At 42.8% G+C, this 25,980-nt stretch overlaps 3 protein-coding genes across 9 annotated transcripts in view; 2 read left to right on the top strand and 1 right to left on the bottom strand.

The window, feature by feature from the left end:
- The window catches only part of LOC133026042 (MAP7 domain-containing protein 1-like), a 28,976-nt gene extending 28,117 nt beyond the window's left edge, over positions 1-859 (top strand). For all 5 annotated transcript variants that reach the window (XM_061092864.1, XM_061092863.1, XM_061092862.1 and 2 more), the window contains one exon: positions 230-859. In XM_061092864.1, coding sequence (XP_060948847.1) covers positions 230-240 — 11 coding nt within the window. In that variant the 3' untranslated portion in view covers positions 241-859. The remainder of the gene's footprint in view (positions 1-229) is intronic.
- A 4,434-nt stretch (positions 860-5,293) lies between these two features.
- Positions 5,294-15,489, top strand: thrap3b (thyroid hormone receptor associated protein 3b). Of its 3 annotated transcripts, none has more exons than XM_061092237.1 (11): positions 5,294-5,671; positions 8,261-8,415; positions 8,849-9,655; positions 10,361-10,960; positions 11,266-11,459; positions 11,602-11,713; positions 11,823-11,898; positions 12,536-12,696; positions 12,800-13,031; positions 13,418-13,629; positions 13,787-14,021. In XM_061092237.1, exons 2-11 carry the CDS (start codon positions 8,294-8,296, stop codon positions 13,956-13,958), a joined length of 2,688 nt encoding a protein of 895 aa, XP_060948220.1. In that variant the 5' UTR covers positions 5,294-5,671; positions 8,261-8,293; the 3' UTR covers positions 13,959-14,021. The 3 variants fall into 3 exon arrangements, with proteins under 3 accessions (XP_060948220.1, XP_060948221.1, XP_060948219.1); XM_061092238.1 differs by having other exon boundaries at positions 5,295-5,671; positions 11,293-11,459; positions 13,418-13,567; positions 13,787-15,489; XM_061092236.1 differs by having other exon boundaries at positions 5,295-5,671; positions 13,418-13,567; positions 13,787-15,489.
- Positions 15,490-16,523: 1,034 nt separating this feature from the next.
- On the bottom strand, positions 16,524-21,712 carry eva1bb (eva-1 homolog Bb (C. elegans)). Its single transcript, XM_061092889.1, has 3 exons — positions 21,571-21,712; positions 17,778-17,916; positions 16,524-17,633 (listed from the first exon to the last, which is right to left on the bottom strand). The coding sequence occupies exons 2-3, from the start codon at positions 17,842-17,844 to the stop codon at positions 17,191-17,193; spliced, it is 510 nt and encodes a 169-aa protein (XP_060948872.1). The 5' UTR covers positions 17,845-17,916; positions 21,571-21,712; the 3' UTR covers positions 16,524-17,190.
- Between the last annotated feature and the right edge of the window lie 4,268 nt (positions 21,713-25,980).

Raw genomic sequence — 25,980 nt, 5'->3', positions numbered from 1 at the left:
TAATCTTATAATTACAACAACAGTCTTACAAAATAATAACAGTTGAACATAAAATAGAACTAAAAAGAAAATAGGACAAAAAAATGTATTGATATTTTTCCTTGTCTAGTCTCCATCATTTTCTATTTTCTATTTAAATGATGATATTGACATTATAAGTAACGATCAATTATCGTGCCTATTATTCTCATCGCCTCTTTTCCTCCGTCCTGTGGTCTGTCCCCTGCAGAAGTCCTGTGAGTCCACGCACATCCGATGGAGACGCGCCTTATGTCTCCGCTTGAGCTACGAGATTTCATGCCTCACCACAGCGGCTTACAAACTGAGTGTGCCAAACAAAGTGCGCTGAATCCACATCGACGGTATCTGCCGCAGAGGATAACGAGGAGGAGATGAACTCTGCCCCGGAAGAAGAAAGTACTCATACGAAATATATATATAAGTATATATATATAAATATATAAATAAAAAAAATCTACAACAAGTATTCTCTGTCTTCACCGCGTGTTGTGGTGCAGCATTCGTCAGGTTTTATTGAAACGTCACAAGCAGATTTTACAGTGCACCTTAAAGATGACTGACTGTGCAACAAATTTGAGAAAATACAGCGTCAGACCCTGGAAATACATACTATTCAACAGTGGCTGTTATTATTACTGTCGTTCTGATATTGTTATTGTTATATCTTACGTTGAACAATGTGTGTGTGAGTGTGTTTGTTGTTTTTGTCTTGAATTTCTGAGTTATTTAACATGAGCAGCATCGTAAGGACTGGCCACAGACAGTGTATGTAAATGTGTAATGAGCCCGGCTGCCTCGGCCTCCTGCTGCAGGAGATCTGTGAAATAAAGCTTTATGAAAGGGACCCGCCTCCGAGCCTTCATTGAAATTATGACCTCACAGAAGTTCTGTACACACAAAATATGTATTTTCATTTTTTATTATTTAGGATCTCGCTTTTTTTTACGGTTAAACTTTGGAGTGGTTCTTCCACTCCTGAATTTAATCATAGATTTTAGATATCATTATCAACAGACCAGAAGGGGGCAGCACTTGTTTTAAACTCATGAAACTGAGATTCAAATGTTGTTTTTATCAATCTACTGTTTTACTCTGTGGTTTTACTCCCTCAGTCAATTTCATGAAGGTTTTAATGCTTTTTCTATTTTTCTGCACCAATAAACACAACTTCACAATCCGTGTGGGGAATGTAGATTATAACTGAGGTGGAAAAGTTCAGAAACACACACTTAATTTATGTATTTCTGTGCTAATCTGAGATATTTGTTTAGAAGCAGAGCACTGGAGTCCATTTCCACATCGACTCAACATTTGACTATTTATTCAAGACATGTGGGTAAATCAATGGAAACTCTGGCCACGACTACTAAATGAAATTCCTGCAGCAAAGCATTAAAATTAAGGGAAAACTTGACTGAAAGATGAGTATTCATCTGAATCCTGATGTCTAGAAGATATGTGAATGTCATCCAAATGTTATTTTAACTTTTGTAAAGGGTGGGGGGGGGAGACAGATTGTTGTTTAAAAGTGAAGTTCAAACCAATAAGAAGCCTCTCGACCAAACACAAGTTAATGGTGTAGTTCTTAGACTTGTTTTTATATGTTTTTTAGATTGGAAACATTTATGTCATTTTCATATAATACTTGCATTCTTGTCTGTGTTTGACAGTGAGTGGGTGTCTCTGTGAAACAGGTCCTTCTGTGTGATATAGCCAACTTGAGCAGGATCTGACTGGTTCCCTGTGTTTTTCAGCCTGCAGTGTTTGTTTGCCTGCGGCTCTGAGTTGCACCGAGAAGAGACTCTGAGGTGAAGTCCGGCCAAAGGATCAAAAGTGCGTGCGTGGGATTTCAGGTCCACTTGCTATGATGCCACTCTAGCGATCAAATATTAGAGGCTTTGTGGTCGCTCTTGTCTTCACCTCGGCTCTTGGTAACTTTGCCCTCAAACCGAAATCTCACGGCTGCAGCAGCCAATCAGCTTCGGCCACAGAGCATCTGCCACAGGGACGAGAGGATATCAAATGTCCAACCCAATACACAGGAGCTTGTTTCACTGGGACAACCCTGCCATTTGGTACAGAGATGTGATCCTGGACCTGTTGTTTGTATCTGTTTACTTTGGTTTGGGTGGTGATTGTATAAATAGAGAGGTTAGTCACCATATGATACAGAGAGAGTCTCTCATCCTCAGTTCACATTAAGAATAATCTGAATCCACCTGCTTCTTTGTCTGAGTAGAAATACACTATTATGTTCCATTGTTTACCAAATAGCTCATATGTTTACATGACAACATGACTCAGGTTCCATTACATTCAGATTCAGGTGGTTTGTATGGTGTGAAGGACTGAATTCAATCATACTAAGTTTCGAATTTATCACTGGCAACAAGAGTTTTAGGATCTGGACTGAAGAGCAGTGGTTTTCAATTTCAGGTATATGTTAGATCAGGTATCTTAACACGTTTATAAATAAAGATTAAACTGATGTGATGAAACCTGTGGCACAGCTGGAACCTATTTTAAGTGTTTTTAAGCGTATAGAACGAGCAGCATGACAAGAAGCAAATCAACACAATCTCATTTCAATAAAAGACGGCAAAAGATGGAACAGAAAAATCTAAAATCAAAGATGAAATAGTACAACGTCTTTTTAAAAGTAATGTCAAAAGGAAAGGATAAATAAAAGTACTGTGATAACAAAAAACAATCAAGAACCTGTTGGTTTATTGCCCTGTGCTGGGAAGGTCCTGACCTCTCATGTAAAGTGCCTTGAGAAAATGTATATTATGATTTGGGGCTATACAAATAAAATAGAATTGAATAAAGCAGCTCAACAGAGGAGCTTCAGTGAGTCTGAGCCCGAAGTGCAGCCACACTTGTGCTTCATCCAATAACACCAGTACACACATGTCAGAACAGATGTCGTGTCGCTGAGTGATTCCACCCGACAGTTACCGTCATCGCCTGACGCTAATGAGCTTTTTAAACTTTGCCCTGTCTCATCACACACATACTGTACACGTACATTTCTCTCTCCGCTCACTGGCCTGGAGGCTTATTACAAATATTCTTTCAAACCGCTCTCTTCAAACAGCATCATTGAAAACGCCTCCAGAGAAGGGAACTACTTATAAGTCAGATGTGATCTCCTGAGTGTTTGTCAGACAGCTGGTTGCAGGAGGCTGTGCACTTTCTCATCACCTTTCACCGAAGTTTCCCTCCGCACGAGGTTGTAGGAACCATCTTGCTCGGTCTGCGTCCACGACACTTTCCTTCTGCCCTGCGAGGTGAGACATTTTATTTTCACACACAAAGGCTTTACGTGGTTATTGTGCTGTTGTGTTTTTTACAGTGATGCCATAAAAATATTTCAGAGGTGAGTGGAATTCTCACTTTTCTCCGAGGAAGTGGACATTGTAATTTGAGTTGCGGATGTCAGTGACTTTTACTTTATTTTATTAATGATAATGATTTATTTATTTAATGATAATAATAATAATATATTATGAAAACCCCACCCAAATATATATTTTAAAAATGTAATACAAAACAAACAACCTTAAAAAAAATTCTTCAGTCTACACTGTATTATTTGGAAAACATGAAATATATGGACATGAAAGATATAGTAAAAACTAAATCTAACCATTATATGATGCAACAATCTCAATACATTAATATATATCATTGAGCTTGTATTTTTGGCTGTTTATGTTGTTGCTTGTTTGCTCTATTTTAAAAGATGACCCGAATGTTCCACACGTTTCATGTTGCAGTGGGGGGGAAAAGTCCCTTAAGTCTTACTGACTTTATTCTCACTTTAATCTCATGACCTCACTGGTGCAAGTTGTCCTCTGCCCCTTGGAATCCAAACCTCCAGTGAGACCATAAACAGATCGTAACCACGAGAGACAGACAAAGAGCTGTGTGTGGTTCTACATTGTGGCCGAAGGAGAGATTTGTCTGGGTTAATTTTAACTCGGGCTCATCCGGGTGTCCAGCACCTGTGCTGCAGAGGAAAATGACAGTGGTAGTCGAAGGTCAACGGGGGGGGGGACCTGATCGCTGCGTGCCAGGCTGAGTTGTAAGAATTTAAACCAGGTCTTCTGTGCTGGCTGTGGACTGTGTGAGATTATATCAGGACAGATATTTGGGTTTGAGGCTCGGCTGCAGCTCCTCAGTCTTTCACACGTTGGATAACGGTAGAACAAATAAAATTAAAAATAAATAATCTCAAGGGTCAAATATCACAGAGCAGACTAATATAAAAATGAAATAAATAGAGTCTGAGAGGTTTAGATTAAATATTTGTTTCCTGTTCTATGACCGATAGAAAACATATGAGTGAGATGTTATTGAATATGACTTTAATAACTATCTTTGGGTGCTGGTGTTTGGTTAGTGAGCGGCTGGATCAGTCTCTGGTACAGAGGCATTATGTGGCTCAGTCTGATAAAAATAGTGCGACGTATAGACGCCAACTTAAAGCTGAGCTACAGGACAGTTGTGTGTTTGGGTGGGTTCCAACATTTTCTACTACAGGGTGTGTAAACAAAGTTAGAAGTTAATCCGGTTTTGCTGCCATCTTATTGTCGTTTATTTTACGTTTCCAAGTTATACCGTATATACAAATATAAAGAACTACTACTGAGGTACTACTTACATAACATATGTTGTGATTTGGTGGTAAACAAATCAAATTTGGTATGCAGAATGTCTTTAGTTGAATATAAACTAAAATAAAGAAAAAAAGAAATGAATTACGAATACAAGATCTCTTTGTGGGCACACTGAGGCAAATTCAGAAACAACTGAGATGTGTCACAATAAAGTATTGAATCGTATGCTCCCCTCCAGGAGATGGTGAAAATAATATATATATTAATAATAACAACTATAGTACAGAACTGTAGAACTGAATTACTACTATTACTAAAACAATTCATAATCATATTAATAATGATAATAATGATAAAAGGACTAGGGTTTGTTTTCATATAGAGATCCTTGTATAAAATGTAACAGAAATAAGAAATACAGCTCTAGATACAACAACTACTGCCACTGTAAAAATAACAATACTACTATTACTACTTATAGTTAGGGAAATTATAATATTAAGAAGAAGAATGTTATTATAAGAATAACAATGATAGAACTAATTAACAGTGATATAACTAATTAAATTAAATAATATAAATCTCTAAATAGTGAGAAGCAGCAGCACTGTAAACAACCTCTCCAGATCTCGCAGAGTCTCACGGAGTATCGCGAGGTTTGGCCGCAGCGACAGAAGATGGATAGCATCGTGAGTAGATCGATCGTTAGCTAACGCTGAACCCGGAGAAAAGCCTCGTTCTGCCGGATCCACGTCCACAGCCCCTCGCTCCCCGGAGGATCCAGCCGGAGGGACCACGCTGGACCGGACCCACCGGCTCTTAGGGGGGGATAATCGGTCTGTCTGTGCCCCGCACGTCGGTGAACCAGCCGAGGCTAACAAGCTAGGTGGCTAACATCCGTCGGAGGGTGAAACCAGGAAGGAGTTTCTGAGGACGAGCAGCGCCAGGAGCCCGGCCTCAGGCGGCTCTTCTCCCGCGGACACTTAAAACCAACCCCGGGTACACATCCACATCTCCCCGGGAGAAAGGTAACTGCTGCCCGGCCTCATGTTCGTGGATCAGCCCGGAAGTGGGTGGTGAAATGTGGATTGAATAACATGATCGATCAGGTTCGATCCGGTTCGTTGCTGCAGATCTGTTATTCCAGTTAAATGGCTAATTTATTAATAATTAATAATTTAACCAGTTCGTGTCCCAGCAGCACCTGTCCTCTGAACTGGTGTCTGAGCTTTACTGGTTTACTCACAGACAGAACTGACCATTGAACCCAGTGTGGTCTGTGAACTGTTTCCTGATCAAAACACATCGGCGGGTCGATTAATCGATTAGTGGATCAAAAGGAAATGAACCTATAACTTGAATTTGATCATTAATTGTTTGGGTTGTCAAACTCAAGTCACAGGTAAACCTTACCTGTGACTTGAGTTTGACGATAAATCGATAATCACAAAACCAACCAGTTTCTTTGATTGGTTGAAATTGTAAATTAATCAATTAGTCGATCATCAGAAAATGAATATGTGACCTGAATTTGACATGTAAATGATTATTGGATCATCATTAACCTGAGAATTGAGTTTAATGATTGATTTATTAACAGATAATTGGAAAATAAACATCTTACGTTGACAAAGTCAGAAAATTAACCTGCAGCTATTCTGAAAACCAGTCTGTAGTTAAATCTCTTTGCTGTTAACTCAGAGTCACCAGGTCTCTGCAGCAAACGTGTAACCTTACTTTCCCTCTGAGCAAATAGTTATAAATGGTGATGATTAACAAAATCAGCCCAATAAACAACCAAAAGAAAAACTGAACGTTGGACCCATTGTGACTTGTCATAGTGAAGTGTGGTTATTTACCATGTAGGCCACCGTATTCAACCAGGTTCATATCTAACGAGCAAACCAAACTAAAGTGGACTCGTCTTTAACTCAGTTTTCTGCCTTTGCTCGGGACTTCTGCCATGTTTACACTGTGTTTGTTTGTGCACAGAATTCAAACACATTTCCATAAATTCACGGTCATCGGGACACAAAACAAGCAGATCTCACTTTTCAGCCCAAACCAGCTCGCAACAATAACTAAATTCTGATCTTTGCCTCCGAGCGTCCCTCAGCCAATTTTTTCTGGAAACCTCTAACTAAAATTCTTGCTTAATCCTGCTGCTAAACAAACCAACAAGCACAAAGAGACCCGGGCCAAATGAAACCCGTTTTTTTGCAAATTTCAGTTTCAGGGAAGGAGCTAAAAGGGAGCAACCATTGTTTAACCAACAGCGACAGTTATCCCCTCATACGTGGAATAGTTTCAGGCATTCTACAACACGCAGTTAAACACCCCTGTTTTGCATTTGAATGGCTCCAGGTGATGAAAATGCAAATACGTCAACAGCAGATGAGTTGACATCACCAGCAGCAGTGGCTCTTTGTCACCTCCTGGTTTGCATCCTTGTTGCAGTGAAATCATTCTCGTTGATACACGGCACTATACCAAGCTCGGCAATGTATCTCTGCAAACAGAAGCAGAAAAGACAAGAGACACAAACTGAAATAAGTTGGGTGAGGTTGTCAAAACATTGCAACATCTTATTCTCTTGTGCAGGCAGAGTTATAAGATAGTTGGATACTTAATTAATCCGCTTGGGTAAATTCCAATTATCCAGTAGCTCACCCATAAACCATCGATAAACGTTATGAGGCTAAAAACCTTTTTTTTTTTTGAATATATTTTTTATTGAGCACTAATATCACAGGAGTTGTACATGATACAACATTCACAAAAGAGCTTTAGACCAATGCTCGCATCATTTTGTATAAATTATCCCGAACATACAGGACATCCATCCAGGAAAAAAAAAAAACCCACATACCTTAACATAGGCTCACCATTTTTTTCAAGTTGTGTACTACATACTATAGCTCACAAGGATAAATATCACAACTGTAGATGCTAAAGGGCTGCTAAGTGGTACTAAGCAGGCATAAACTTAAGTTTACCCAAATATGTCAGCACTGGATCCCAGACTGAAAAGAATTTGTGCTAAAAACCTTTTAACTCGCCTCAGTTTTGCTTTAAGAAACCAATAACATAGAATATGATCACGCAGAGTGATCGCGTAAACAGTCTGTAGTTGGTCAGGTCCATGTATTTGTGGAGTTGCTTCAGTATTCAGGTCTAGCCTCTGATGTTTGGATCCTCGCTCTTCAGCCTGAACATCTCGTCTGCACAGATTCTCTCCTCCACCGGTCTCACGTTGCTGCCGTCTCATGTGCACATGTTGAATTTTGAAGCGGAGCTGTGTGTTATCACCACGTTGGTTTTGATTTATTTATTTCTGTCTGACAGTTGAAGGTCATGTGAGGCTTTAGGTTTTGCTTCAGTATTCAGGTGTAGCGTGTGATCTCTTGGTGATGAGGTGTCACATGCTCGTCCAGTCCCGACCTGTCAGCTGGTCTGGACATGTGTGGCTTGTCCAATCCTGATTCACTCGAAGGATTTGTTTGAAATGCATTTGATGTTTTCACACAACACTGTAACCATTGGCAACATGGTCACCGTGTAATAATACCTCATAAGTTTAAACCGCTAATTCCCTTTTTTTAAATGTTTTTTTGCAGGACAATAATATTTAAATTGACCTGAGTGCAAAGATGTCGAAGGCTCCAGACGCTCGCGCTCAGTCCCGCTCCAGATCCAGGTCCAGATCCAGATCCTACTCCAGATCTCGATCCAGGAGCCACTCCCGCTCAAGATCCAGGAAACGTCGCTACAGGTAAATCCAGTGATCAGGTTTTAACACCAGATCAATTCAGTTTAACAGATTTTTCTTTGAATAAGTTCAGCAGGTCCTGACAGATCTTTAATTATGTAGTTTGTGATTATAGAGCAGCTACTCTAACTCTGCAGATCAGCTAAAAGCACAATGAACCGTTTAATAAATACTAAGTCAATATTTAGTTACTCTTTTCTTTGTTCGATACACGACAGCTGGTACCGGTGTGAGTCATATAACATTAGTCAAATAAATGTTAGCACGAGTCTTGTATTTGTTTGCCATTGACCACAATCAATAGTTATTGTAGAGCCTGACTCAAAGGGATTTCTTCTTTGATATCAGGGGTAAAACCAACAATCATTCAGATCAATTGTTTCGCTGACATTGTTTTTTTTTCTTGTGTCTTTTCCCTTCTCTCTCTCTCGTGCAGCTCCAGGTCTCGGTCCCGCTCTCGTTCTCACACTCCCTCCTACAGAAACTATCCGAGCAGGGACTATCAGAACAACAGAGGCGGCGGCTTCAGAGGCTACAACCGCGGCTACAGGAGGCCGTTCCACTACAGACCCCGCAACCGCGGCTATTACAATCGTGGTCACTACCAGAACCGAGGAGGCGGTGGTTACAACCATAAATCCAACTGGCAGGGTGGTGGCGGAGGTGGAGGCGGCGGCGGAGGCTGGCACGAACGCCACCACGACCAGGACCACCACTCGCACAGTCCCAGGAGGGGGCGCTCCCGCTCCCGCACTCCCAAGAAGCGCTCCGGCAGCCGGAGCCGCTCGCACTACTCCGAGCGCTCGTCGTCGGGCAGATCTCAGCGCTCCAAGCACTCCAGCGAATCCTCTCGGTCCAGGTCCTCATCCCCACGCCATCGCAGCAACAAGAGCAAGCGCGGCCCCAAGGAAGCCAAAGACAAGCTCGCCGAAAGTCCACCAGAGAAACCAGGGCACGCCGCGGACGGCAGCGCTATTGAGAAAGCATCCGGGGGGAAATGGATCGACTATGACGCCAGCCCCAAACGTGCTAACCTTAAGAAGGAGGACGCTCTCAGTGGCTCTGAGACGAAGGGACCCAGCAGCAGCGGTGGTCCTCTGTGGAAAACCATCGGCAGCGAGACCCCTCCACCCAAGAGCCCCAGCAAGTCGGAACAAACCGCCTCCTTCGGCGGCTTCGGGTTCTTCTCAAACGAAGAAGCCAAGTCTGGAGATAAGACTGTGATCTCTGCTGCCTTCAAAAAGTACGTCTAGTTTTTGTTTCTTTACGTTTTGTTTTTTTTAATCAAATCACATTGTTATATTTTGTAATCTTCCTCACAAACTATGACCGTTATCTTTATTTCAAACACGTTTAGCCTTTGTCAAAGATCCTTGGAAGATTACAAGTTAAAATGGAATGAAACGTAGGACCCCTGATTTTAAGGCCATTGAAAATGTAGCCGGCTATTTTCTGTGCGCTCGGAGGAAGTTATGTGAAAATCCAACATTCTTAAGACGATGACGGATAAAGTGAGTATAGTTATTGCAATGTGAGTCCTGGTCTGTACTGTTTACATTAGGTTTGGGCATTTTTCATACAGGATAAATACATGATTGTTGGACATTTTGGGGATGACACTTATGAGCTTTATTGTTGAGAGTTAGGTTTGTTTAGGTTAGATGAGAACATTGAATCCACTCTTATCTGTTTAACAATAAGTTCCAGTATAGTTAAACACAGGACACAGGGAAACTGATGCCCTGGCTCTGTCCAAAGGCAACAATTTGCCCCTACCACAAGGAGGCGCTATCTGTTCAGTTTTATGTTCTCCTGACCAAAAATCATCTCTGCCAGTGATGCAGTGATTTAATGACTGAAGATGAAGTGTTGACTGGTGTGAGGCCAATTTTCTTATGATAAATGCCAAGAAAACAATGAGTCACTAAAATGTTCTTCTCTCTTTCAGGTTCTTGGCTGAGAATAAAAACAAGCAGGCCGCTGAAAGGGAGAACGGTCGTGAGAAGGAGCAAAGCAGCGAAGACAGAGACCTCGAGAAAGGCAGCAAGCCCGGAGACCTTTTCAGCATGTCGTCCTCTTTCGCCAAGGAAGACAAGACGCAGCCCTTCTTCGATGCTGGAGAAGAGGAGTTCCTCAAGTCTCACGGCCTGAAAGACCAGGACATTGACGAGGACGGCGAGAACAAACCCACCCTGACGGCTCGCGACATTTTCGGGAAGTGGGGGGACGAGCCAACCTACACCACGTCCTACCCGTCCGTGAAGGAGAAAACCCGCAGGGATGAAGAAGAGGTTGAGCCCATCGATCACATGGAGGAGGATATGTACCGGAGCCGCAAGCACAGCTCGAAGAAGGAGGAGAAGTCCAAGAAGAAGGAGAAAAAGGAGAAGACCCGGAGAAGTCCGTCCCCGGCCACGTCAACATCTCGAGAGAAAGAGCGCCCCCTATTTCCTGGAGCGTTCCCTCCTCGTGAGGACTCGCCCGTGCGCCTGTCATGTTCGAGGGAGGAGTTCGAGCTCAAGTTCGGTTCTTCAGATGAGCTGCCCAGGTACGTGTGGTAATTCACTGGTGTACAGAACTCTCCGTGAATTGACCCAAATATATGACAACTCATTTTTGATGTGTATACCATAGAACACGTGAAATGTCAAGTATGAAGAAGTAAGACAGTGCAGATAGAAGCAAGAAGCTGGAAACTGTCAGTACATCTTAACTCAGCTCAGTCAGAAGATCTAATGAGCTGCTGACGCTGTTCTCTTGTCCACGTATCTGATTAAACCTCCTCGTCCTGCATGAGGGTCAACCCTCTCCATATTTGTCCCATTAAACCTTGGATCATGTTTCTCTCAACAGTGTCCCTCACTCATTCTGTTCTCTCAGCTCCTCTGCGTCTAAAGATCGCCTCGTGCCCCGGGATCTGCTGAATGTCTCCAAGAAAGATCCGGAGTTTCGTTCCACTTTCCAGCACATTCAGGCAGCACAGCTCCGCCGCAGCCCGTCCGAGCTGTTTGCTCAGCACATAGTCTCCATCGTGCACTATATCAAAGGTACAGTATATGTGCCGGTCGGGTAAAAAGTCCAGTCAGCAGGTGTTTGAGCCGTTGTCGATATCGTTTTCTCCTTCACGTTCTCGGTACTCGCTGCTCCTGTGTATGTGGAATGATGGATTTCTCTGTTGTGAACTTGCAGCTCAACACTTCCACTCGTCAGACATGACTTTAAGTGAGCGGTTTGCCATGTACCAAAGAAAAGCGGCGGAGGTAGAAATGATGAAGCCAAGGAAGAGCCCAGAAATCCACAGGTATCGAACAACATTCAGCAGATTTATTGAAACAAAGCATTTCCACTGCTCAGTATTCTGTATCTGATTTTCTCTGACTGACATGAAGTGGTTCCCTCCCCCCTCTCAGGAGAATCGATGTTTCCCCCAGTGCCTTTAAGAGGCACTCTCACCTGTTTGAGGATATGGAGGAGGCGAGCTACAAGGTGACGCGCCCTTTTGAAATGTGACGTATTTGGAACAAGCAAACTTGAGACGACAGTGTTCAGCTTTGTGCTTTTCTTTCAAAGGATGCATATTTCTAAATCAAAAGAGCCCAATTGTGTTTTGTAAGTGCCGAGCAAGCCCCCCCAGCCTATGAGATATGGTTATTGATTGGGTATATACGAACCCAAGAAAAGGCTAAAAGGAAGTGAATTAACATCCTGAGTCCGAGCCTCTCAAGGGACGATTATCTGTGCCTTTACCTTGTAAGTATTTTTCCTGAAAAGAAAAACATCAAGCCACAAAACTACTGTGAATTTTAATTTATTTGAATGTGCTACGTGCATGCAGCTGGTAACCACAAATACTTATTTACATATATTTGTTTCGTACATTACTGCATTTGTGAATATAGTATTTTAAACAAAGTAATTAAATGTAATATGTAGTTTATATTACGAATATTCACATTTTGGTTTCACCACTAGAGGGAACACTACATATATACATTCATGCTGTAAATTTTTAGGTTTGTCAAGTTAAGTGAATCTGAGAATATGTACGTTTGATTGCTCAATTCATAATTTTCCCATTTGAAACGGCCGGTTCAGTGGTAAATAAACAAATATCTTCCTGCAGGATCCGACTAAAAAGTTCAAAGGTGATGTGATGGACCTTCGTCTGGATATTGAAAGACGCAAGAAGTTTGCAGTGAAAGGAGCCAGGAGCCCGGGAGACTCCCGAGGGCCGAGCAGAGAAAAGTCCTCTGAGAAATCTGGGAAACACCACAAAAAGTCCAAGTATGTTCCATCGATCGTGTCGGTTTCTTGGACATGAGAAGCAGCGCTACTGCAGCAACAGGGATTATAACCGGATATTAATAATAATATATTTATTTCACAGGAAGGGAAAGAAGAAGCGTGATCGCTCCCCGTCCTCCTCTTCCTCCTCGTCCTCTCCATCCCCTTACCCTTCACATTTCAGAGGTAAACCCTACATGGGCGAGGGGATGGAGCAGTCGGAGGAGGGCTACCCTCACCCACGTTATCCCCCCAGGGACTGCGGGGGTCCCGGGGATAGAGGCCCCCGGGAATACGAGGGCCACGCCCCCGACAGAGGCCGAGGTCGTGGATTTGTAAGTTTGAAATGTTTTTTCACTGAGTGGCTGACAATCTTGCAATTCTCTGTCCTAACCTCATCACTTTAGACTTCTGCTCTGTTCCTTCCTCCGAATGCTAAGGAACATAATGTGGATGATGATGATGATGACACTATCATAAATATTCCATGCATTACCTGATTTTAATGGAGGTAACGTAGTGAAATCAGTGGAGCTTCACCCCATCACTAAACCAATGCCTGATTTCCATCGGTGTGTCTCTGTCCCTCCCGTCCTCTCTGGTTCTTCTGTTTCTCACTCCGACCTAAACCAGTGTTATCAGAAATACTCATTTTACTGCAGAACGTGTGTTTGTCTCTTGTCTAGAATTTCAATATTTCCCCTTGTTGTTTTGTTTCCAGTTCCCCAGAGTGAGAGGACGAGGTTGGAACAGAGGAAATTATCCAGGCAACAACGGCAATGGAAATCCTGCTAATATGAATCCTCCAGTGCGCCCCCCCGAGGAGGAGTGGGACCCTGAGTATACACCCAAGAGCAGGAAGTATTACCTGGTGAGCACCTGCAGAAAACAAGACATGAAGACGCCACCTACAGGTTTAGACAATAACCACTGGTATTTCTTTCTTTTTATTTAATTTACCCATTAAATGAGAAAAAAGATAATTAATACTTGAACATCCTACATGTTAATTTAACAAACTGGGATGAAAACATTCAAATGATCAATTCTTCTCCCTTGTCCTGTTAACGTCGCCTTGTTTTCCTTCCAGCACGATGACCGTGATGGAGAGAAAACCTGGATTGACAACCGCGGAAGGGGGCGGGGCTCCTTCCCGGCTCGCCGCGGCCGCTTCGTCTACCGGAAGGGAGGCAGCAGCCCAAAGTGGACGCACGACATGTTCCAGGGAGAAGAGGGGCGGGACATGGGAGACGACGGCATAGAGGTGGATCACAAAGACGTGAAGGGCGGCGGGGGCGGCGGTGGAGACCACGGTGGCGAGCGCGACCCCCCCGGCCCGAAGCAGTGACCTGCTCCCCTCCATCCTCCCATTTTTATCAGCGTGTCCGAGTCGTGGTGAAGGGGTTCTTTCTTTCTTCTTTGTTTCTCCCCTCGAAGTCATCTCATGGTTTAACGGTTAAAATGTGTTTTAGTTTGAGTGACACCTTGTTACTGACTAGACCGAGAAAGCAGTGCTCTGTTTGTGCAGCTGTTTACAGACGTGAACCAGACCCAATGTTTACCGGACATTTTCCGGAGAGTTTGCCGTTCGACTCGCAAAGAACGCAGCGGGAGATTCGTCCTGAGAGGTGAGCAGGAAATGTTCAGAGCAACCGACTCGGACATTTGCGTTCTCTCTGTGAACTCCGAGGAAAATGTCCGGACCTCATTGTGCGTCTGAAAGCAGCTTCTGTAAGATGAGTGTGTGTTTCTTCTTTTTTTTTTTACAAGACAGTGAGTTTGATCGGTTTCCTTTTGCTGCCGTGTCTTCGTAAACGAGCGATTACCGAGGCCACCAAGTTTAAAGACAGATATTCTTGAAAAATATTGAAATAAGAAAGGAGTTTGTGCCTTAGAAAATAAAAAATACTGTGCTCATGTGATCTGTTTAAAAGGTACAGGAAGGCATTCTGTTTTTGTTTTGTTTTCTGTTTTTGGCGCCGTGATAAATCTTTGACGTGGCTGATGTGTTTGATTCGTAACTCGCTCCATGGGACCAATCAGTGGTGGGAACCTGACCCGTGACTCGTCATCGACACACCATCATACAACGTGAACATTTCTCTGTTAAACCCGCGGACGCTTGATGTTAGTCGCTGTTATCTGAGCTGTTTCACTTCACCTTGATTCCCCTCGTTAGGAGGTGAAGACATTTTATATGTGTTCTACATTATATTCTCATCGATTTGTGATTTCAGTTAAAAAAAATTAAAATTAAAAGAATTGGCACAAAAAGAAAATCTGATTTGCTTTAGACACGTTAGGTTTTCCTGCCTCTGTGATATCAGTGTAGGTGAGTGGCAACGTTTGTTTAGACTTTTAATCAAAAGAAATAGTGCGTGTATAGAATTATGCGACATAAGTTATTCTTATCGTAACGTCTGAGGGAGGAAAAACAACATTTTTTTTAAAAATACAAACTGCAGGGATTCTCTCGAAACAAAGACCTGCAGTTAAAACCTTGTGCTGAACCTGAATACGTGAAGAGAAACCTGAAAATCTGTGACACGACATTTTTTCAAGTAGCAAAATACGAACCTGTTCATTCGAAGCGTCGACACAAGCTAGAAGTAGTTTTTGTGGATCCCACTTCTTCGTTGTCTCACTTTTGACTGTACATAGTGCATGTACTAAACACAACTGTAGGACTGTATCATTTGTTTTTTTGTTTAATCAAAAGTTCAAGACTTTTTTTACTGTTCTCAAGAGCTTTGAATTACTTGTCTAATAAATTTTTCTTTGATTCAGGGCAAATCAGAAGTGTGGTTCTTGAGATTCCATGAAATAAACCACTTTAAAAAAAAAACATCTTTTGTCCAGATCCATGACAACGTTTAATGAGTTCTCTCTCGGCCTATTTCTTCTGTAGTTTCTGTGTATTCCTGCAAAAACAAACAGTGGAGGTGAAAAGTTGTAGCTTTTAGTTTCACTCAAACTTGATCTGCACGTGTCAAAGTTAAGAAAATAATTTTTTTTCTGACATATCACTTATCCTTTAGGGTCAAAAGGAACTGAAGCTAATTTTATTTTATTCTTGACTTTTGTCTGTTACTGTAGCTTCATATTTACCTACAAATATTGTTCTCTTCTAAGGTTCTATACGACCATACGATTCGTCAACCTGTAGAATTGTATGAAGCACCCTCACAATTTATGTTTCTTAAAATCAATGTGTCTTCTGAGCTGTAGGAGAAGAACAAGTCAGGGTTTTAAACATGAGGCTCATTCAGACACAAACCACCGGGACATGAGTGTCTTCAGTCTTTCTCTCTGACGTGCAGCTGTAACATAATCAGCCTTTTCATGAACGAACGAGGAAAAACTCAGTCTCCTGGGACGTCGCTGGGTTTTTACGCTGCATTGGTAAAATCTACAGTGGAGCTGAGGTGAAAGACTCTTTCATGGCGTCGGACACACAGACGTGTCTCTACCAGGGCGAGTGTGGAGCTGGAGAGAGACTCAGGTTCATGTGGATGTTGGAAAAAGACTGGAGGCTTTCTGTGAGGATCCTTGAACATCAGGCCACCGTGAAACTGCCTCTGACACCAGAGCTGCAAATGGTATTTAGGGTAAAGGATTAGCTGAACATCCTTAAAAGAGACCATTCTGATTATTGATTATTAATTAAAGTAGTTTATCAATTTTTCTTTCAAGTTTATGAAATTTGAGCATTTTTACCTTTGTTAATTGAATATTGACAGTGATGAACATGTGTCCTGTGATAGATTCAAAAAGTGGTTAAATTATTTTATTATTCACATTATAAAGATAAAATACAGATAAAGACAAATACATTAAAAAAAAATCGTATTTATGTCACAAGAAATATAAAAACACAACCAATTTACAATAACAAGTTCACAAGAGGAGAGAATACGCTGAGTCTGATGGTTAAGACTGAGTCAGTCTTAAGATTAACTACGTTTGAATGTGTGAATGAACCTTAATTTGAAACTTAGTTTGCTCACACTGATTGGTTCATTAGAGGAGAACGCTGCCTCTGGATTGGGAGAAGACTTTTTAGACTCCTCCCCCTCTCTCTACTTCCGACGACCCCACAAAGGAACTATAATAAGTGTTCAGTGAAACTGTGGATTGGTCTGGTTGGAGTTTAGTTGGATGGTTTTCACATTTGTTTTTCTCTTGTCTACGAGATTCTTGTTTAGTTTTGTTGACTTCCTGTTGATAGTTTTGGTCGTTGCTCGTCTATGAAGTGAATAATCTGCTGCTTCGACTGCAACTCTTCCTTTTCTCTGGATGGAGTGAAGACAACATGACCGGGGACGAAACCCCCCCATTACCATTTGACCCTTCAATTCCCACAATGCAACTCAACCCACTCCTTTGTAAGACCCCCCGGGCTCTGAATGGTAAAAGATGAGGTAACAAGTCCCCCTGACCTTTGACCTCTGCAGTCTGTCAGGTGTCTTTTTCTCGACACAGTCAAAGTGTGTGTTAGTGGTAATGGACTCGTCCCAGCGTCCCCGTCCCGGTGACCAGGATGTCCGGCTGCCCGTTCCTCCAGATCTCCCTGACGATCCGCTCCCTCTCCTCCAGGCGCCGGGCCTTCTCCAGCTCCTCGGCCGAGGCGAACACGTTCACGCTCCTCAGGGTCCCGGTGGACTGGCTGCTGCGGTCACTCATGGGACCCGAGGTCACTTTGGGGATCTCCGCCTCCTCGCCGCCCCCGCCTGCGATGCTCTCGTCCTCGTCCTCGTCCTCATCCTCCTCATCCTCCTCCTCGCTGGACTCCTTCAGCTGTCTCCTCTCGGGCGAAGGAGGGGATTTGCGTCTGCGGCGGGTCCTGCAGGTGATGCCGGCCACCAGGAGGCAGAGCGCCATGAGCAGGCCGAAACAGACGCCCATCATGAAGTAGAGGGCGAAGCTCTCGGGGTTGGCTGCGTGGGCGAGGGAGCACAACGCAATCAGCGAGAAGACAATGTACACAGAGCTGGAAACATTTACTTCAAGTGCAGATTTAAAATTCCAGCTGGGGACCGTGGCCCCCCTTGGCCCCACCCCTGGATCTGCCTCTGTTTTACCTTTGATATGAGCGTAGGTGGCCATGCTGTTACTAAGCAGCTCCATGTCCCTCTGCACAGGCTCCATCCCGGGTCACTGTGGGTTCAGCTCTGCACCATCTCCAGCTCTTCTCCCACCGAACTCCTGCAGCAGCAGCTCCTGCCACGGAGCAAAGACAAGTTCACACATGCGTCGGAATCTCATTTTCTTTAACGAGGAGCAATCAAGAGTCACGTCTGCAGCCACAGTGGAAGACTGAGCTCAACCAAGAACCTGGGAAAACGTTTGTCCGAGGCTCCGCCCCCCATTCCTGTGATTTAAAGCCGTGTCAGAGGTCAGACGAGGGGGACATTGTGTTTTACAGTCAGGCCGGTGGAGAGGACAGCCGTGCGAGGCCCTCTCCGTCTGAGAGGGATGTTTATATGTTTATGACATCAGGGCCTGAGGAGGCTCTTTCTTCCGGTCTCAAGGAACTGGGACCTTTTTTCTTTTTTCTTTCCCAGAGAAAAAATGCCAGAAAAAGTTGCTTTTATTTTCACGTCAACGGGGAAAGACTCCAAACATTATAAATTAAAGCGCCAGTTCACAAAAAAAAGTATGTGTCTGTTTGTTTTTTTTCCCCAATTATTTATATTCTTTAATATTAAAATCATTAATGAACGGATGTTTGTGTCCACAGAGGTTTTTAAGTGGTCACAGCTGACAATTTATTTAAAAAGAAAGGATGTCTTTTTAGAAAGTCATACAGAGATCATGTATAAATAAGACAAATGCAGATTTAAAAAGTCAGTGAGCATAAAGAGGCCGAGCAGCAGCTGGTAAAAATTGGATGTAGTTGTGGGACGGTAGTGAAACAATTACATCTTTGGAAAAACAGTTTAATTGGCAGAGACGTATAGTTAAGATAAGAGAATCTTCTGGGACAGTTGTTACAGCAGCAAAAGGCAAAGAAAAGATAAGAAACATTGGGAAATAAATATGGAAATATGCAATATAAACATAAGGAAATATAAAAAATAGCAATAATATAAACAATGTGTACAAAGAGTGCACATAGAAGATCTTGTTTAGACTGTTGTTAGCATGCTAATGTTTGCTCATTTACACTTATGCTTTTATTGTTTTACGTCACCTCTGCACATTTAAAAACTGGATTTGAAAAAACTGTTGTAATGACGATTTGGATGTTGGATATTTACAAGAGGGAAATGGGTTATTACGGTAAATCTGATTTGACGTGAATGTGGCGTAAACACAAAGCCCAGTAGACGCTGGTGGGAATGTTCAGAACTTAAGGTCATGAGACAAAGCGCTAGGCAGCCGGGGGGTGCCTTGGGCCCCCAAGCTGAGATGGAGGCCCCCCGATAACAGCTGATTGGATTCGGTTCGACATAGGGTCGCCCTCTGTTGGTCATTCAAGAGAATACAGGCTTCCGGCACTTTCGCATTGGCTTTACTCTCTGGACCCGGAGTCAACTTTTATAACCAGATAATGCACGGGAACCAAATAAAAGTCTTAAGGGTTCATCCTCTGGGGATAATGAATTTCGAACATGCACCCAATTAGTTGCTGGGAATTTTGAATTGGGACCAAAACAATCCACACCAGCCTCATTGGAACTGCAGTATTTTAAATGAAGTGACCCTTTAGTCAGTGGTTAGATTCGGCGGAAGTGCTGGTGGTGGTGGTGGGGCTGGTGGTGGTGGTCGGGGGGGGGTTGGTCTGAGTCCCTGTCACAGATGGTCCCACGGTTACAGTAAAAGCTTGATGTAAACATGATGACTGATATTTCCCACCCCCTCACATTCCCTGTCATTACAACAACAGTGTGCGTGAGAGCCGAATGTTTTGCTTTCTGTTGCTTTCTCCCCGGGGAGAACGAGACCCTGGCCAGCTCCACTCGCCGCCACTGGAGGGGTGAGGTCTCTCTCTCTCTCTCTCTCTCTCTCCCTCTCTCTCTCTCTCCCTCTCTCTCTCTCTCCCACCCTGATCTTTATCCTGGTGACTCCTGGCAGACCCTGAACCCTCTCTATGGCCTTTTTTCTTTCTAAAGGCTAATTACGCTGGTGGTCCCTTTGGTGTCTGACTCCAGATCCACTGAATCATGGGAAGAAGCATGACTCCATCTGCGCCCTCAATTTGCTGCCCCCAGACCTTAACTACATAAGTGGGCAATTTAGTTTTCAGTGTAAAGCCAAACAATGTTTGTTCTAATTAAAGACTGCGTTTTTACACCCAGTGGTTCAGACGGTTTATCAAACTGGGAGCAGTTATCACACTGCAGATATCAACTTGTAATCAAGTCTGGGTTTTTTGTCTGTAATTTATAGGAATAGTTTGATGTTCCGGGTAAAATGTTTATTCTCCACCTTCGCTCCTCGGATCAGTGATTTACAGGTTGTATCTTATTTCTTTAAAATCAAAGTGTAAAAAACAACAAGTTGCTGTTAAATGGGGTTTGGTGCCAAAATATCTCATGAAGCAGTTTTCTGTCCTGATCGATTAACAGGAAATGGTTGATGATTTTAGATCCTGCATTTCCCCAAAAATCAAACTGGTTCTTAGTCGGTTGTTTTGTTGGTTGCTGGGTTTGGTTTTGTTGGTTTGGTTGGTTTGGTTGGTTTAGTTGGTTAAGTTGGTTTGGTTGGTTTGGTTGGTTTGGTTGGTTTGGTTGGTTTGGTTGGTTTGGTTGGTTTGGTTGGTGGTGGTTGATTGGTTGGTTGGTCAGGGCCACGGTTAGGGTTAGGGTTGCAATCAGGTATATTTAATCAAAATAAAAATCCAGATCTCGCAGATTTTATTTCTTGGGGTGATACTGGTGGAGGTGGCTGCACCTTTGAGTCTCATTCTACTTCTTTGCAATAAAACTCACAGGTATTTTACCGAATTGAAGTTTACGGCACACACTGTTTTCCTACTCAGAGAACAGCTTTGCTCCAACTCCACAGATTTATTCACAACATTGTGTGGTGAAGTTGATCCGGGTCGGACGCACAACACAAGTAACCTAGGGAGACAAATGTCAGTTTTATGCAGCCGCAGTCTCGGGGCAGACAGATTTAACACCTCGCATTTCCAGACAAGTCCAATAACTTCTCGACTTAACTACACACATGCAAAGCCCCAGCGGCTGAAGCTGTTTATGTGACCCCGTAAAACACATTCCCGTTCCAGCCTCCCACGTTTCCTGCTCAGATAATCCTATTTAAGTCAGAAGATGAAACCTGAACCCCACTGGAAAATAAAGACATTATTTTACAGTAGTGAACGGTGCAGGTCTCTCACAGAGGAAGATGCTGTCACTGACACTTGCTGCTGCAGGGAGGAGGCTTGAGAAAGTCTTCAAACACACCACAGAATCTTAGGTTTCCTCATTTAAATTCAAAGAGTTGATGATTTCTTTTTTTCGTTGCATGTTGTAGCTACTGTGGCTTTTAAATAACACGCTGCAAGTCCCAATAAACCAGTTTACAGCTTCAGAGCAGAGTGAATTGAAAATGTGAACATGTTTTTGAAAAGGTCTGAGAGACAAGTGTCCTGACCAGGGCCGGGTCTAGACAGGCATGTATGAGGGGGCAGCCACAAATCTTGAGGGGGCATTGTGCTTTATTATATTATTATTATTATAAATTGGGATTTAGTTTGAGGGGGCACAACATTTATTTGAGGGGGCCAGGCCCCCTCTTGCCCCTGCCTAGACCCGGCCCTGGTCCTGACAGAAAGTACATTTTAATATGCAATTCAAGCTTGATTTAGATTTCAAATTAAATATATTCTAACATGATACCATCTGAAATCAGAGCATCACTCACCTGATGCTGCTCGGCTTCACCAGCACAAAGTTTCCAGTGAGGGACAATGACTTTCTGGAGCTGGTCTCAGATCCGTCAGCCGCCTTTTCGATAAGATCCCATGTCTCAGAGGAGGGAAGCAGCAAGAGGCTGTTGGTCACTGAGAGTTAGAGACAGAATAATGCTGCTGGAGCAGAGACAGAGAGAGAGGGAGAGGGAGGGAGAGAGAGAGAGAGAGGTAGAGGGAGAGGGAGAGAGAGGGAGAGAGAGGGAGAGAGAGAGAGAGAGAGAGAGAGAGAGAGAGAGAGAGAGAGAGAGAGAGAGAGAGAGAGAGAGAGAGAGAGAGAGAGATCCACTCCCTCTCATCCATCAGAGGGAGGAGGACCAGCCTGAAACACTCTCAGACTAAAGTGGAGCAGGAAGCGTTTCCCTTTCCTGTGGAGATAAAATTAAACTGTCTCCAGAATAAAAGCCACAACCACACTGGACTCTCCACTTTTATAGAAATCCTGTTGAAAGGGAACTTGCTGGAGATTTGAGCCTCCAGGACTGAGGGGGGGGGGGGGGGGGGGGGGGGGGTATGGTCACCACACTGAGGTCTGTTCACTGTTAATCCAGGAGGGTGGAACAGGAAATAGCTCGTCGGCTGCCATTGGCACCGGGCAGTGGTGCATTTGGTGTATTTTAATCTCAATGTCGAGGGAGAGAAAAGAATCAGTTTGACTTCCTGTTTACAGACCAGCAGGTGCTGAACATAATAAAGTACATTCACTACAGTACTTTGAGGTACTTTTCAATTGAATACTTCTAGTAAAATACATCTCTAAAGCAAGTGTGGCTGGAAGTTACAAAGCACATTTACTCACTAAAACTGAGTTACTTGCTGGTACTGCATAGTACTTTATTATCACACAGACATTTATAATCGAATGATATAATAAAACACTCCAGTGTCTTTATAACGTACTTTCAACTTTAGTTATCACTACATTTTGCTCATGATTCTTTATTTTACTTAAATAACATCTTCAGATAATGGAGTTTTCATCGTTTGTTGTCAACAACTTTTATTTGTTTACCTCACAGCCATATTTAATTGTTCCTTTTTCTTATTAAGTTTTTACATAAAAAAGTGGAGGCTCATAAAATACAATGTCCTAAAATCAAACTTACCATTTATCGTTAGTTATTTAGAAGGATAAGTAGAAATCACAGGACAGATTACCATGAAACTAGTGGAGGGATGCAGGATTGGTCCGGAAAGAACCCATGTCTTTCTTTGACAATACAAGATATAACATTATTATTATTTATTTCTTATTCTTCTATTTAATAGTGGTCATTTTCCTGCAAAGCAGTTACTTTATTCTGCTGCTACTTCCGTTCTTTTTCCTTCAATGCAGGACTTTTTTTTTAAATTGCTAGTTGCAGTAAATGCTGTGACTGCCTCTCCGACCACTGGTGGAGTCTGTGACACCGAACCAGTCTGTGCTGTGTATTGTCAGCGAGTTGTTTACGCGGTCGAGTGTCTGTAAAGTGCTATTCTGAGTTCATCTCGTGTTGATGTGGCGCTCGCTGGTGTTTTTAGCAAACCAGTAAGCAGTCATTATGTGGGCTGTTGTCATTGAGCTTGGAAAAAAATATGTCCCTAAAAACATACAGGAGCCAAAACAATGATCCAAGTGCCAAGGGGAAATTCCTGTGTCCGTGCTCCTCTCAATTTAACACAGCGTTTCACTCAGTTTAAATGATACAGCTGCTGAGTGGACGCCCATCAGTGAAGAGTTTATCTGCCCCAGCTGCCTCCGCCCGTGTTATGTCAGGCCTGTCCTCTTCCTGACACAGCGTAGGAATAACATGCCCCTTTAGCAAATTCCTCAAATTCCCAATCGTACTTGTGCATCGGGAGAACACTGGGGCGGCAGTTTCCAAGCGAAACACTCTCTTCCTTTCACCGGCTCTGCTGGTTCCCATTGGCCCGACCTGTCCGGCCACAGGTCACAGGAGAGAGTGACAGCTCAGTGCAGCAGACATGTTTGTTTTCCCTCCACAGCAACAGTAGTGTTATATGATTATTGATAGTGACGAGTGTTTTCCTGCGTGTAGGCTGTTAAGTTTTATTTTCACAGACAAACAGACAGAGGAGCATTGTGCTGCAGGACAGGATGACTCAACAGAAAACACACACTGAGCCACACCCACACTCACTGGTAATTGTTATATGTTCCATTTGGATTTGATCAGTGGCTATTTTAGCCTGAAATTTCTGGTGGGGCAATTTTGTATGACGTCATGTCACCGTCACAAAAATAGAGGTAGCTGATTATTATAAGCAGTAGGCCTATATAGACCAGTAAGATATACTATGGGCTGCATTTTGAGTGCCAGCAGGGAGCAGAAATCCTATTTCAAATACATTTCACATGCTTTAGCGCTCAGCCCGACACAAAGATGTTGCCTATAATACAGCATTAAAGTAAAATGATTGCAAGAAAGAAAAAAGATTAGACAGACACGTAGCTCAAATTACTTGCATAATTTATTAATTTATTATTATCAACATGAGGACGACATGCACCAGCTTCATCTGCACAACACTTTGTGTTTTCCTCCCTAACTAAAGATGGCCTGCAACTGTTTAGAGTCATTGCTAAGTGTCATGGATAATTAGAGTTAATTTCTATATTCATTATTTATTATATATTCAAATGAACACTTATTAGAACAATGTTTATCTTTTGTTTTCTGATTTGATACACTTTAGATAAGAACCCAGTGTTTTATTTGTCTTCTTTGCCATAAGAGACAGAACACGGCCAGTACAGCTGTGTCCTTCAGGCTCGTCCGTACCTAATAAAATGATAGGAAACATAAAAGTACGGCATTATTGTAGAGGAAGTGTTACTTATGAACAAAGCTTGTATCCTTATTTTCTGTGGATATTCATCTACTGATTTTGAATATGGTTTTGGCTGGGTCGTAGGGCCAATCTGAATAATCACCACCTTCCAATGTTAACAGTGGCCTGTGTCGTTAACGCTGATGGTGCTCCCATGGCACTGGTCTGACGCTTGGCCAGTTGAGCCCAGAGCTGAGAGGGAAGCGTTTGACATAGCGAGCACACAGACAGAAACACACACGTATCAAATTACTTCAAAACAAGACTATAATGCTTGTGAGTCAAGTTTATTCACACACACATTCACGCTACTTTGCATATAAAATAAAATAAAATATATTTTTGCCACAAAGTTCAGATATGCAGTATTTAGCTTTCTGCACAACAGCGCCATCTGGTGGGGCTGCCCCTAATGTAGAAACACCACTGGATTTGATACAGCAGCTATGTGCAGGAATATGAGTGTGAATGGTTGTTTGTCTCCTTGTCGAGCCTGTGATACGCTGGAGACCTGTCCACGGTCTAACATGACTCTGCTGCAAAGATAATTATAGAAGTTGTATTGTATTGAGCTACATTTTTCATTTTAATAATGATTTCACCAAAGACAACAACAAAGATCGATTGATTTTTTGATGAGCATTTAGCTTTATTTACAATCTCAAAACAACTGTCTGTAGGTAACTGTCCAAAATAAAAAACAAAGTTTAACTCAAACTGTACATTGTCATTTGATCAGGGTTTCAATTTAAGACTTTTACATATAACATAACTAAGTTTAACACCAGTTTCATACTCAAGTATGAGATGATGTGGATGGAAACTGTTTAGTATCTTTCTGGCTGTATGTAGCCTAAAGAAGATTTCTAATGAGAAATATAACTTAAACTAACCTGACCTGCACCTTGATAAGCAGCATGACATTTATACCAACACACTTTGGGAGCAGCTCTACCATAATGAGGTCTGTTCTCTTTGTCAGATTGTTTCATTTTAAGGCTTTAAATGACCTGAGGAGGTGAACAAATCCCCAATTTCACAACAAAACCTTAAATAAAGTCAGAAAAACAGATTGATGCGTGGACTCAAATCTGAAAAACACAAAGAAGCGCCTGTAACCTCCACGTATCGCCCTGCTCTGAACCCTGCTGAGTTTGGTCTATTTCTTTTTCTTGGCAAACTCCTTATTGCCTCCTCCTTCTCCTCCAAAGTTGCACACCCTGTGGTTCCTGCCCGTGAACAACAGGTCCTGCAGCTGTGTGACTTGACCGCGCCGGTCCCGGTACAACACCTCCTCCAGGCGCACGTTCATGTAGGCGTCCACGTTGACCAGGCGTCCCCGCGTCGTGCTCTCGTTCCTCATGTTCTTTGCTGTTGATCTGTTATTCCAGTTAAATGGCTCATTTATTAGCCAGTTTAACCAGTTCGTGTCCCAGCAGCACCTGTCCTCTGAACTGGTGTCTGAGCTTCACTGGTTAACCCAAAGACAACAGACAGAACTGACCATTGAACCCAGTGTGGTCTGTGAACTG

This window comes from Limanda limanda, chromosome 19 (assembly GCF_963576545.1).
Source record: "Limanda limanda chromosome 19, fLimLim1.1, whole genome shotgun sequence".
Classification (NCBI taxonomy): domain Eukaryota; kingdom Metazoa; phylum Chordata; class Actinopteri; order Pleuronectiformes; family Pleuronectidae; genus Limanda; species Limanda limanda.
Note: the sequence above shows the minus strand (reverse complement) of the source record. Positions and strands in the feature narration are given on the sequence as shown.

Excerpts from the sequence above, each read along its gene's own strand:
- thrap3b (XM_061092236.1), top strand. The coding sequence starts at position 8,294 with ATGTCGAAGGCTCCAGACGCTCGCGCTCAGTCCCGCTCCAGATCCAGG. Across the intron at positions 12,697-12,799 it reads AAACACCACAAAAAGTCCAA|GAAGGGAAAGAAGAAGCGTG; the intron begins GTATGTTCCATC and ends TTTATTTCACAG. Across the intron at positions 13,032-13,417 it reads GAGGCCGAGGTCGTGGATTT|TTCCCCAGAGTGAGAGGACG; the intron begins GTAAGTTTGAAA and ends TTTTGTTTCCAG.
- eva1bb (XM_061092889.1), bottom strand. The coding sequence starts at position 17,844 with ATGGAGCCTGTGCAGAGGGACATGGAGCTGCTTAGTAACAGCATGGCC. Across the intron at positions 17,634-17,777 it reads CACCTACGCTCATATCAAAG|CCAACCCCGAGAGCTTCGCC; the intron begins GTAAAACAGAGG and ends TCGCCCACGCAG.